The following is a 12,295-nucleotide window of genomic DNA, read 5'->3' as shown; positions in this document are numbered from 1 at the left end:
TGCCCTTTGTACTAAGGCTATTTGCAGGCAGTGTTCAGCACCCTGGACAGCTCCTTCAAAGTCCCGATTACATCCAGGAGCAGCTGTCCACAGCCTGCCCTGACACAGTCCATGTAGATCCAGAATTTGGAGCTGGTAGCAGTAGAGCTACCTGTACCTGAATGGAGATTTATAGTGAAGATCTGCCTGTTGATAAGCTTGCTGGGATGCGATAAGAAGCATGGGCAATCTCGTCTAGTTTTCTTCACCTCCTCCCCATGAAAGGAAGAACCAAAGTATGTGCCATGCAGGAATTAAAGCGTATGCCACAAATAAGTAAATTACAGCCCTGGTTTGCTTTGCCTGCCCTTTGAACTGTATGTTCAAGATTAGAATTCAACATTTTCATCAATCTCTCTCAAGGCGAGCTACTAACATCCATTTACAGAAAGCTGCTGGCTCTTATGCTGCAGGTTTTTATTTTTTGCCTGAGCTGACTTGTTTGCCTTTCACAGCCCTCAGATGTAACCACTTCCATTTATGTTCATATTGCATATGCAGCCATTAGGAAGCCTTGTTTTTTGTAAAACCTAAGCACTGGTTGGCTAACATGGCCCATAAAGATCCATTGCAAGGATGAATTCTATTTAATAATATTTCTATCCCACCTTTTCTGCTCTTTAACCAATTTTCTAAAACAAGTAAAAGCCAATCTGAAAATCCATTATTCTCAAACAAAAGAGCAGTGCCAAACATGTAATTCTTCCAGAATTTAGGAGAATGAACTTAATAGCTAGAACATTAGGTTGGTGGAAAACAAATGCCTTTACAGCAAAAACGCTCTGTCCTCAGTCAGCATCTGCATAACTTCCAAAGATGGAAGATCCTGGAATAGGACCTAAGATCATCTCAGAGAATGCAAAGCTTCTTCGTGGCCCAGTCTGGGCAACTACTCTAGTTCTGGCTTATTGTCATGGTTTCTTGACTGACCTTACCAGTCCAGTTGTCATAGAGAACTCTTCCTTTAAGGAAACTAGGCTCTTCACATGGGAGCTAATATGATGAGAGGAGAGGAGCAGATTGTTTCCAGTTTCATAAACCTTCTCAGGCATGGCATCATTGTCCAAACCAGACCACTATCTAGTGAGATAAAATTGTTCTGTCATCCTATTCTTTCCTGAATTTAAAGGTACAGATGGAGTGTCTCAAGGATATTTTTCTATTGCTGTGCTATTTATTTAATTTCTCGCAATAATTAACTGGCTAAGAGATTTCAGTAGAAGAGATCATTACGAGTGCATTTATGTCCCCCTTACGGAAAATTGCTTGCAGTTGCAAGAATTCTTGGACCACCTATCATTGCATTAACAGGGTCAACACTAACTCTTCTCCTTTCTTTCTATTTGTCTCTTCCAGGGCCATTTCTGTAAGGGGTCCGCACCTGTTGCTTTCATGACTCTGGGCCTCATTAATCAGAGATGGAGCAGATGGACTGCAAACCCTACCAGCCACTGTCAAAGGCGAAACATGAAATGGATTTAGCCTACACAAGCTCTTCAGATGAAAGTGAAGATGGGAGAAAAGCAAGGCGATCTTATGAATCTAGGGAAACTCTCAATGAATACGGACAAGAACTCAGACTGAGTTACAACAGCCACAGCAGAAAAAGGAAAGCTGTTGACGAACCCACTCAAGGTACTTGTTTTCCTTCATAACAGCAAATACCCCAGACAATTGCACTAGCTTTCCAAACACTTTGGTGACCACCAGCATCAATGGCTTCTTAATTCCATACCACACTGAGACAAGTCATCTTTCATTCCATGCTTCCACAGGGAAAAGGTTACTGTGGGATCTTGCGCCTACCCCAAATGTGCTTCAACTAATGTCAGCAATGTCAGCAAACCATGACTTATGCTAATGTTTACTCTCATTGCTGCAGTTGAGTCTCTCCACATACTTGAAAAATATATTCCATGTTCATGGAGTTGGCCCATGTGCAACTTTTGCTGTGAGGCAATTGTGGATGTCTACATACCAGAAGAAAGAGGGAGAAATTACAGAAGTGGATTGCTGAACAGTGACAATGGAAGGGAGGGAGACATCAAGGAAATGAGTGAGGGGGAAGCTTGCTTAGCTTTGTTCATGAAGCGCATTAGAAGAATAGCATGACCTTCAGTAGCACAGTGAATCCAAAGGCAGGTGTGTCCATGGGAGAGGTTTTACCAGGCAGGATTGGGGGCTGCAGAAATACGAGGATGGATAGTAAACTGCAGGATTCCAGCTGTGAATCCAGCAGAGTATCTGCCAGTGAGTGTACTTTCCAGGAATGTGCAGTATTCAAGGGTTTACGTCTACTTAGTATGCAGCCTTTGAGGGGGAAAATCCTACAACACAAAGTATTCCCAGCCAACCATGATTTCATTTCTTATCTCTTACCGCTGAATCAGAAGATGTGATTGTCCACATACCACATTTCAGAAAATGTTTACTTTTACGTTTGTGTGCGTGTGAAAAGTCTTAGCTTTTAAGCTCTAAAAGTATGATATTGACATGTTTGTGACATGTTACCAGTTTCAAAACCTGCCTGTGTGGTTTCTTCCTTGTTACTTGTTCCCTGAAGCTGATTTTCTCACTTGTTCCAAATAACCTTTTGGAAATATATTTCTGTAGGAAGGACTGGTTTTGTTCTCATGGTAAGTTCTCTTCCTCTTCCAGCTCCTGGCTGATTCCTATCACATTTTCTTAGGAACTTAGAAAATCAACACTGAATACAGATCCATCTATGTTTTATGTTTATATTTTGCATGAGTGTTACACAAAATCAAATACTGTGTTTCTTCTGGAACATTCAATCTATGATAAATTGCACCATTAAAGAAAATCACATTAGTAATGTCACTGTCAAGAAAGCCACAATTAACCAATAATAATCAAAAGAGACAATATTTGGGCGGGAATGTTCCAATGGAAGTCTAGAAAGAAAACTGAACCACTTAATCCAAATTAAGAGAGAGCATACCTTTATTTTATCTTGCTATTTTCCTTTAGTGATTCAGCTTTTATTCGTCATTTTGCTTGTCTGTTTAAAGAAGACCAGTGTTGTCTTCCAAATATAATCTGAATCCAAAACTGAAAGAGAAGCATAATGGAGCACAGACCAACACAGAGTCAGACAGAATTACAGTTTGAAAAGTTGAAGCAAGAGCTGCCTCCATTTACCATCAAGCCCATGCAGGTATTCTTACTGAATAGGGCAAACATGTGCCAAAAGGGAATGCACTGACCCTGCACTTCTCCTTTGTGGCCCTCTGCTCAAGGACACGAACCGTCCTGTCTCCTTGGAGCATCTCGAAGTGGGCCAGAATGAAGGTTTTCCAACCCTCTGAATCACACCGAGAGCCACCGAGGACACAGGGGACTTTCCTTTCCAGTCACGCCCCATAAGTAGTGGGCAATGAGGGCAAGTAGTAAAAGAAGTGGGACAGGGCTGGAATGCTGCCTCTCCTCCCACGTTTACTCCGTTCAGATGCAGAACCCCCAAATGAGGCTTAAATCTCTTGTTGGATCTCTGCATGTCGTGAGCGGAGCCGGATGGAGCCATGGGTCAGACTAGATGGCCTGGGAACCCCCTTCTGACTCGCTCTGTTCCTATGTTTCCCTGCCCTAAAGACAAATCAGGCAGTGAGAAAGGGTGGCTTTAAAAGGGGAACTAAAGGAAGCCCAATACACAAATAAATCCACTACTTTTTCAAAATGAGCAAAGCTTTCTCATAAATATATAAATATGTGGAAAAATATATAAATATATAAATATGTGGAAAAAATTTAGACTGCCTTTATCCGAAGGCATTATGGCCATTTATTAGGCATGAATGCAATAAATCTTGCTAAAAACATAACACGCAATAATAAATAAAATAGACTGACATATGAAGTGAGGTTAAAGGAAATGGTAAAGCTGTGGATGACTTTCTTTTTGAGATCATAACAAAGAACGTAATCAAGCAAAATAGAGGGTGCCTTGATTCCTTTTCCACTGCAACTTTAATTTGATTTATCTCTGAACCGAGATATTGATCTAGCATTAATGAATGAATTAGCAGCTGAGAAAATTGGGGCAGGCTATAAGGTAATGTAGACCATTATCAATTAATTATACACTAGTAGCATGTTATCCTGAAGAAATTAATTTTATAAACTGTCTTTTTGTATTAAAGCATTAATGAATGGGTGCATTATTTAGTTACTGGATATATTAACGGACATCTTATAACAAAACAATAACAGATTGATGTATATGTTAATGCATTCCTAGGTTGGGTAGCAGTTAAGTGGAAATATGTGAAAATGTAGTTTTTTATCATTCAGCAATCAATCTAATGAATCAGAGTGTTCTTAAGGGTCAATTTAAGAAAAGGGGACTTTAATTGTTTGTGAGAGAGAGGGTGGGGGAAGATCAGATTTGGGACTGAAGTACGGATGCAGAGTGGGATAGAAATACATCACAAAGTCCAGCCCAGGGTGAAATTTCAGTAGCATGATGAAAACTGAAGTGGCTAAGACAGATGTCAGGTTGATGGATAGTTATTAAAAATTTACTTCCCTACATCTGTGTATTTCTTGGGATTTCCAGAATTGGTAAGATTTCCTGGGGCTAATCAAAATTGCTGACACAGAGCCTCCTCTAAAACAGAAGGGGAGAAATGGAGAGATGTGGAGAGAACACTTGTGCAGGGCATTTCAGGACATCTTTTGAGAGATGGGTTGATGCCGGGCAACCCAGGGGGTATCTTCACTCGAGGACTCCAGTAACTGGAGTTCTTTAGTTGCTAGGGCAATTTCCTTAGCGTGGTCAAGTGCCCTACTTTATGGAGAAGAGTTCTCAGTTTGAAGGTATCCTCAGTTTAAATGGCTTCCCAGTCTAAGATTCACTTAGTGATGTAGAACCAAAGAAGGTAGAACAAGTCCTTCAAGTAGCCCATCAGTGGATAGACAGTTCAAGCCAAGCTATCAAAATTACAGGCTCCCCAGTCATATTCCGGTTTATTATTGTGAGCTGTATTGTATTGATATTTGAGTTCAGTGTAAGGAAAAAAAGGACATACATCTAACAAATACATACAAATGAATAAATAAATATTTAGACTATATAGCAATTCTGTCTATTGAGTCAGACATCGTTTTAATTTTGTTAGAAGATAAATACTATTGACGAGATGTGAATGTTTAAACAAATAAAGGCATAGACAGCTAAAAATACATTCTGTATGATCCAGACCAAGTTAATTGAACTTATGTCCTAATGAAATCAATGGGACAAGTTAGCGATGATTTAAGTCCCAGGAGATAATCGAATAGTACAGTCATGACTCAATGTATAAAGTGAATAAAGTCAAGCCAGAAGCATTTGCTATTAATTTCTCAGGTGATATAAAACAGCAGATATCCTTATATACTTGACCAAAGGGACTGTGAAACTTAAGCACTTGGGAATAATGTTGGCAATTGATTTGATGCAGTTATAATAAACATAATTGTGGCTCTCCAATGGGAGGAGTTGAGAGTGATTTTGCTCAATGCAACAAATTAAAGCTCACTTGATTGTTCAAGTGTCTCTGCAGTTTTTATGTCAGCCCTACCTAGATGTTCTGTCGTATTTATTATACTTACTTGATGAGGGTTTGAACTGCTGACACACTGATATTTGAGAGAGTTCTGTTTGGGTAGAAAAAAGGACTAAGAGTTAGCTTTTCCACACCTCACAAGAAACTGGGAGAAGGATAATTTTCCGTTTAAAATGAATGGTTTTATTATGCAAGAACTGTAGCACTCAGAGTAATGTAATGGCTTGGTATATAATAGAGAAGGAAGAAGTTGAGAAAGAAAGGGGTGAGGTAGCCATAAAATGCAAATAGTACAATATATGACAAGAGAGAATCAATTTGACAGCAGTGGTAATTGGTGATGATACTATCATCCTGTTTTATTTAGCACCTATAGTAGGAAAGGAAACTGTTTATACCAGTTGCTGTAGACTTTGGGCAGTGGAGGTCTTGCACCATTCTGCTGGAGGGATCCCATGGGCAGCTGGTTGGCCACCATGTGTGCAGAGTACTGGGCTAGATGGACCTTTGGTCTGATCAGCTGTTCATGTTCATTGTCTTGATTCAGGCTGAAACAAATAGAACCACACTTCCCGATTCCCTCTCCATCAGTTCCATACTGCAACATCATTTTGAAATTCCTTTGTAGAAGAATGGCAATGGGATTTTATTTGTTTAGGTCTGAACAGCAGAGGCCCAGGGTGGGAAGATTGGGAATCAAACTTTTAAGAGCCCTCTTCTCATTTACGAGCCCCCAAATTCTATTCAGAGCCTGGCTTAGGAAAACTTAACATCTCATCTTTTATTTATTTATTTAAAACTTCTTTTAGACTGTCTCTTACTGTAGTCTCAGGACAGTTCAACAATAAGACAAAACAAAACACAGCATCCTAATCAAATTCTTAACCGATCAACAACAAAACCCATTTTAAAAACAGTCAAACCTTAAAACATTGGGAAAATAAGAAGGTTTTAACCTGGCATCGAAAATAATAAAGTGATGGTTCTGGGTGAACCCCTCTGGGAAGCTAATTCCACAGTCGGGGTGCCACCACAGAGAAGGCCCTTTTTCCTTTTTCAGTTATCTATGGGAATGAGTCGCCATTTGTGTTACCAAAATGGAGGCCATTGTCTTGCCTACAGATATACAAATGTATGTGTACTCGTGCTCATTTAGAAATAATCCTTGTACCCTCGTGGAAATGCAGTGGGGAAGATTATCTCTGTGCATGGTTTTTTCTCTCCAAATGCCATCTGTTTTTAAAGATTTCCATGGGTCCTGAGCTCCTTAAAGTTGGCTTGGTCTGGTGGACAGCCCTTCAAATAGAACACACCTTCACACAGAGGTCGGTCCTCTGTAACATAGGACACATGAGCACCCCAATATTATTCAAGGATACTTGTGTGTGCACTAAGCACACCACCCCTTTGAGCTGTTACTGTAACTGTGGCTGTTGAATGGGGGTAGTGGGCCCAATCCTGCTGTACCCTCCGTGCACATTCAGAGTAGCAACGTGGGAACCATGCTGAAGAGAAAAACACAGCAGTTCCTAATCCGTGAGCTGTTTCTTCAAGTCTTCTGTGCCACTGTTTGTATAGCTTTTGTGTTTACCTGGGGGAGTACAAAAGCCAATAGTATGTGTCAGTCCAGCAAGGAAAAAAAAAAATACGAGTTCCCAGCTGCCTAAAGCTATATGGTTATTGGCAGGCTAGGTCTATTGTAATCCATGGTCTTGGCAAATAAAGAAAATTAGCTCTTGGCAAGCCTGGCCTTTGTGATTGTTTATTGGCAAAAGGAATTGGATGGAGCTGGCAGATCTGCAGATGGCAGCCATGTGGCTATTCAGGTTCTCCTTTTTTAAAAAGAAAACATACAAAATCTGTTTCCTTAGGGAACATGGCACCATCTTGTTCTATCTGATGCTTTCACAGGAGAATCCTTGGACCTTTGGAGCCTTTGAGCTGCACGACACTTTCTCTTCCATCCGTAGTTCTGCCTCCGTGTGTTTTGTATTTTGTTGTGGTATTTCTGTGATGTTACAGTTTCATTCACTGATCGGTTGATTAAAGGATGAATAAAAAATGAAACGGACAATGGTCAGAGCTGCTTTTACAATTCAAGTTATAAGCAGTAAATGCAGGGTGCTAATTCAGAACTCCTACTAATGGCACCAGTGGTAGCACCAGTGGTTCTGGTTAATATCCATTTCATGGCAGCCTAAGGCATTTTTGCTGGAGCTGCAATGTGGGAAATTAACCATTAGTCCCCACTTCGCAATCACCTTGCTCTCAGCCCATATTGGCCCTCTTTGCAGCTCTTTATACCCATAAAGGCATGGGGGTGCGTGCATGCATGCGTGCGCACAGAGATGGAGAGAGAGACTGACTGACTGACTTTATGTAGCATGTCATTTAGCCCTTTGTTTCCTTGGTTCTGTAGGAAAAGAAAAGAAAAAACAGAGGTCAAAGGAGACTATATGAACGTTTGGAAAGATTCATCTTGCATTTTAGGGGCTCTGGGATCCTCTTCACTCTTATTTATAAATCAGGAGGTCTGCAGTCTAGTCCCAACAAGACATTGTCACAAACTTCCTAGTCAGAAAAGGCACACAATTTCAGCCTTCCGCTTTTCACAGATGTTTGTTTCTCCCCTATAAAAGCAACACATGTCCTGGCCATGAAAGGGTCCCAAAATGGGGCCTTTTAGGTCCTAAACAATAGGCCCTATACAAAAGAATAAAAGAAGATGAAATACAAATCACTTTAATTTGAAATCTAAGATTCTGAGCTAAAAGCTCCAGCAAACAGAATTCAAATCCATTGAGGGAAAGCTTTTTAAAATCCATTTTTGAAGTTAGTAGGCCAAACTATTATGTAGAGAAAAAGGTCAATGGGCTGTGTATTGTTATGCAGAGTTTATTGGTTGGTTAGTCTCTGTAAAGATTAAACCGTAAATTGTCTGGTCCTGTGGAGAGCTGAAAGTCATCCTGTTTGAAACCTGTGGGTGGGGGCGGATCTCAACCAGAACAAGGACTTCCATATGCAGCATATTCCTTGCCTGAGGCCCTTTTGTCTGGGATAACAAAATACCCCCAGGTACGGCTAATGTTAGATTTCCTATTGATTCCTTACTTTCCTTGTCAGGTGCCACTAGCTACTTCTTGATCCATGTCAAAGAATATATTTTGTGCTATACACCAGGGCTTTTCATGTACCACCCATCCTGATACCTCATAAACATTATGTGTTTAAAACATTTCATTTTATTATATTAATACCGCATCTTTTTTACTTCAAGGAAGCCAAGGCAGTGTACATCATTCTCCTCCTCCATCTTATCCCCACAGCAACAGCCCTGTGAGGTAGGTTGGGCTGAGATTCTGTGACTGGCCCAAAGTCACCCAGTTGGCTCCATGGCTGAGCAGGGACTTAAACCCAGATCTCCCAACTGTCCGTCCAGCTGTCTAACCAGTATTACATAGAAACAGAGCGAGTCAGAAGGGGTCTCCCAGGCCATCTAGTCTAACCTCCAGCACCAGCCGGCTCCACTCACGACATGCCCACCATGTGCATATTCCACCCAAAAAGCCCAAACCTCACCAGGAAGTGATCTGACCATGACAAAGAAGTCAGAGTTAACTCTCCCACTTCAAGATCACCAGCCTCCTGTCCAAGAAATTTTAATTCATTGTTTTCTCACTGCTGTACCTGTGGTAATTTTACCGACCATTGTACCTATGGTATATTGCATTTTTATTGTATTTAATTTTTTAATTGTATTTCATTACATTAATTTTATGTTTGGCTTTTATTGTGATATATTGTACACCGTCCAGCAAGTCTCAAGGGGCTATGGAAGTGGTTTATAAATGCAATAGTAGATTAAACGGATAAATGAATAAATCTAAGCAACCAAAGATTAAGTGACCTTCCAAGATCTTGGTGACAATTGGATTAAACCCAAGACTATCCAAAAAGAAAATTAGTTAACAAGCTTCTTATAGGAAGCTCTGATTATAAGTTGTACTAGACAGCAGAGCATGAGAAACTGCAAGAGGAAGCAAATTCAGGTCACAGTGTTGAAGAATGAAGAACGAGAATGGGTATTCAGAGAAGATCTGGACATGAGGACAGGATGGTTATACATCACTGGACATTTCCATACCAACAGCTGCCAACAGCGGTCATCTTGACTTGTTCCATGATAACACCCACAAGTGGTAGGGAGGGAATTTCATGGCCAAACATTTTGGAAAACACAGAGGGACACTTACTGTTGCAATTTGCAGCTTTTTCTTGTCCGTGTCTTCAAAACACGTTTTAAAACTTTTTACATTCTTGTGGTTTTGGCAGAGTGCCTTTTGGTAATTACTGAGAGGAATGGGGCTGCCAGCAAAGACACTGACAAAGGTTAATAAGTAGGAAAATTAAGCTGCCATAACTAGGGAAACAGTAACTAAGTAACTCCTGAAAAACCCGCTCCTCATGGACAAAATGGCCCCATTTTTGCCATCTGCAGAGGGGTTGCGGTGGAGGAGTTTGTTTTCATATGTTTAATCACTGTTAGCAGGAAGTGTTGGGCTATTTTTAGGAACTTTATGATTTTGGTTACCTTGAAGACCCCTGGAATGAACATGACCCATTCATAAATGATACTAAATGAATTGTATTGAGATATCATTTACTAAATACAAATGACATGTACTGTGGCCTTAAATGACAAGGAGAAAGGTGAAGAAAAATGAGCAAGTAGGATGAATTGGAAATGTGAGTGTTAACTGGGAGCAGACAGCCACTAATTGGTACATAAAGATGTAATGGGTCTCTGGTGAACTCCCAGGAAGCTTCTGCAGAAGTGAGTTCTAAAGATGATGAGAAATTTGCCTGAGCAGATTGAGAAGGTCAGCCATGGACATGCCTGTAAAAAGTGTGACAGAACAAATTAGGGAATGTATTCAGGGGCATCATAGTTTTGGAGATCCTCAAGAGGTGAAGAATCCTGCTGTTTTGGAGTACTTGGCTGACACAGTGAACAAGATTGCATGTTGAACAAGATCCACATCACTTCAGTTCCGATCTTTTCCTTAGTCTGAGAGTTGGATAACAGACCTAAACTTTCATTGTGCCAGGACCTGGGCAGCTTCAGGGCTCCTCCTGCTAGCCAATTACCAGAATAGCAGCCCTGATAGTTGCATGATTGGTCCCAAACTGTGCTGCCTGTGCAGTTGGGGGCCCTTAAGGAAAGTTATTTAGGCAGCAGCTCTTACCTCTAGAAGCTCTTTCAGTAATGGTTTCCCGATTTGCTGCCGTGCGCCCTGGTTGGTGGTACCTGAGTTTCTTGGTCTCCTGCTGGCTTGGTCTCCAGGTGTGTCCACCTGTTGTCCTTCTTCACTGGCTTCTGGCTTCTGGGCTCCCCTGGCTAAGTTATTGTTCACTGGACTGTGTTTGCCTTGTGTCTCTACTCTTCCCCACTGTGATTTCGGACTCTTAAACTGGGCTGGGGTTACTGTGTGGACCCCTTTGTTTGGTTGCCTGGGTCCTGGTCCTTGTGTGTGTTCCTCCACCTATGTCCTGGACTCTGATGGTGCCATAGACTTGTCTATCATTCAGTGCATATTGCAGTATATAAACAAGTTGTGGGCAGTTTCCTGATAGAACAAGCCACAGAATCCGTGTCATGGCCATCTCTATTAATCCTTAGAAAGAGAGGCATATGAGGATAGAAGTCTTGGACAGATATTTATAGTTCCTGCAAGGCTAGTCTATTATTCTGGGGTCTGGTGTGGAGGCCAACCATATATTAATCATCACAGAATCTAAATCTTTTTCAGGTGGGAATGGAATCGGCTTAGAAAGATTGGAAGCTGAACACTCATAGATTTTTTTTTCATTTTCTTGTTAAGCAAACATCTTGTCCTTCTTTCCTCCCTTAGCCATTTCCTAACCTAAAAAGATTATGACTAGATTGTTGCTTGGACAGAGTCAGTGATGAAGCGTTAATAAATTCCCTTGAAGGCCCCTCCACCCACTGAGCTAAGCTTAAATATCTATAAGAGCTACTTTAGCAGATCATGATTGGATGCCGCAAGTTTAGAAGTTAGTGCTGAGGCCAGAGTTCCACGCCTCTATGGTTGCAGCACCTCTAAGACCCTGTATCATCCTCCATCCTACCACTTTAGTAAGGCAAGCATAAATTTCCACGCAGGGTTTACCCTGAACAGTTCGCAAATGCATGCAAAAATGGGTCAGAACACAATTTCTCCACATCAAGCAGTGACTTGGCCTTGCCATTCTATAAGACACCCTCAAACTTTACAATCCTATATCCTTCCAGTCTGAGTTTTAAAGTTGTGATTCATTCTGCCTTAATATGCTTGAACTTCCACATTATGGCTGAGGTGGCATTAATACTTTGTAATGTTACTTTAGCTCTAAAAAGTAGATTACTGTCAGGAAGTTTGAATGTGACAAGCCCATATGCTTTAATGTTCAGAAACAGTAAGATGTTACTTTTTCCATGTAATCCATCAGGGCAGGTTAGCATTTAAATTCAGCATTATCAAAAAGAAAGGGTCTTTTCTTTACTGTGGCTTTGCAGTAGTGAATTGGATTTTTTAATATATTTTCTCATGAGGAAACAAACAGAACCAAAAAACCCTCCCTACTTACAGAAAAATGTCAGAGGGAAAGAATTCATGTCCTCCACTAAT

At 40.8% G+C, this 12,295-nt stretch overlaps 1 protein-coding gene across 5 annotated transcripts in view; it reads left to right on the top strand.

Annotated features, from left to right (window-relative positions):
* Nucleotides 1-1,457: 1,457 nt before the first annotated feature.
* TENM1 (teneurin transmembrane protein 1) overlaps nt 1,458-12,295 on the top strand; it is a 203,512-nt gene continuing 192,674 nt past the window's right edge. For all 5 annotated transcript variants that reach the window (XM_044427332.1, XM_044427328.1, XM_044427330.1 and 2 more), the window contains exon 1: nt 1,458-1,674. In XM_044427332.1, the coding sequence (XP_044283267.1) occupies nt 1,458-1,674 (217 nt within the window). The remainder of the gene's footprint in view (nt 1,675-12,295) is intronic.

Source organism: Varanus komodoensis, unplaced genomic scaffold, assembly GCF_004798865.1.
Source record: "Varanus komodoensis strain SLA01 unplaced genomic scaffold, ASM479886v1 scaffold18_3, whole genome shotgun sequence".
NCBI classification, from domain to species: domain Eukaryota; kingdom Metazoa; phylum Chordata; class Lepidosauria; order Squamata; family Varanidae; genus Varanus; species Varanus komodoensis.
This window is presented reverse-complemented; position numbering and strand designations above follow the sequence as displayed.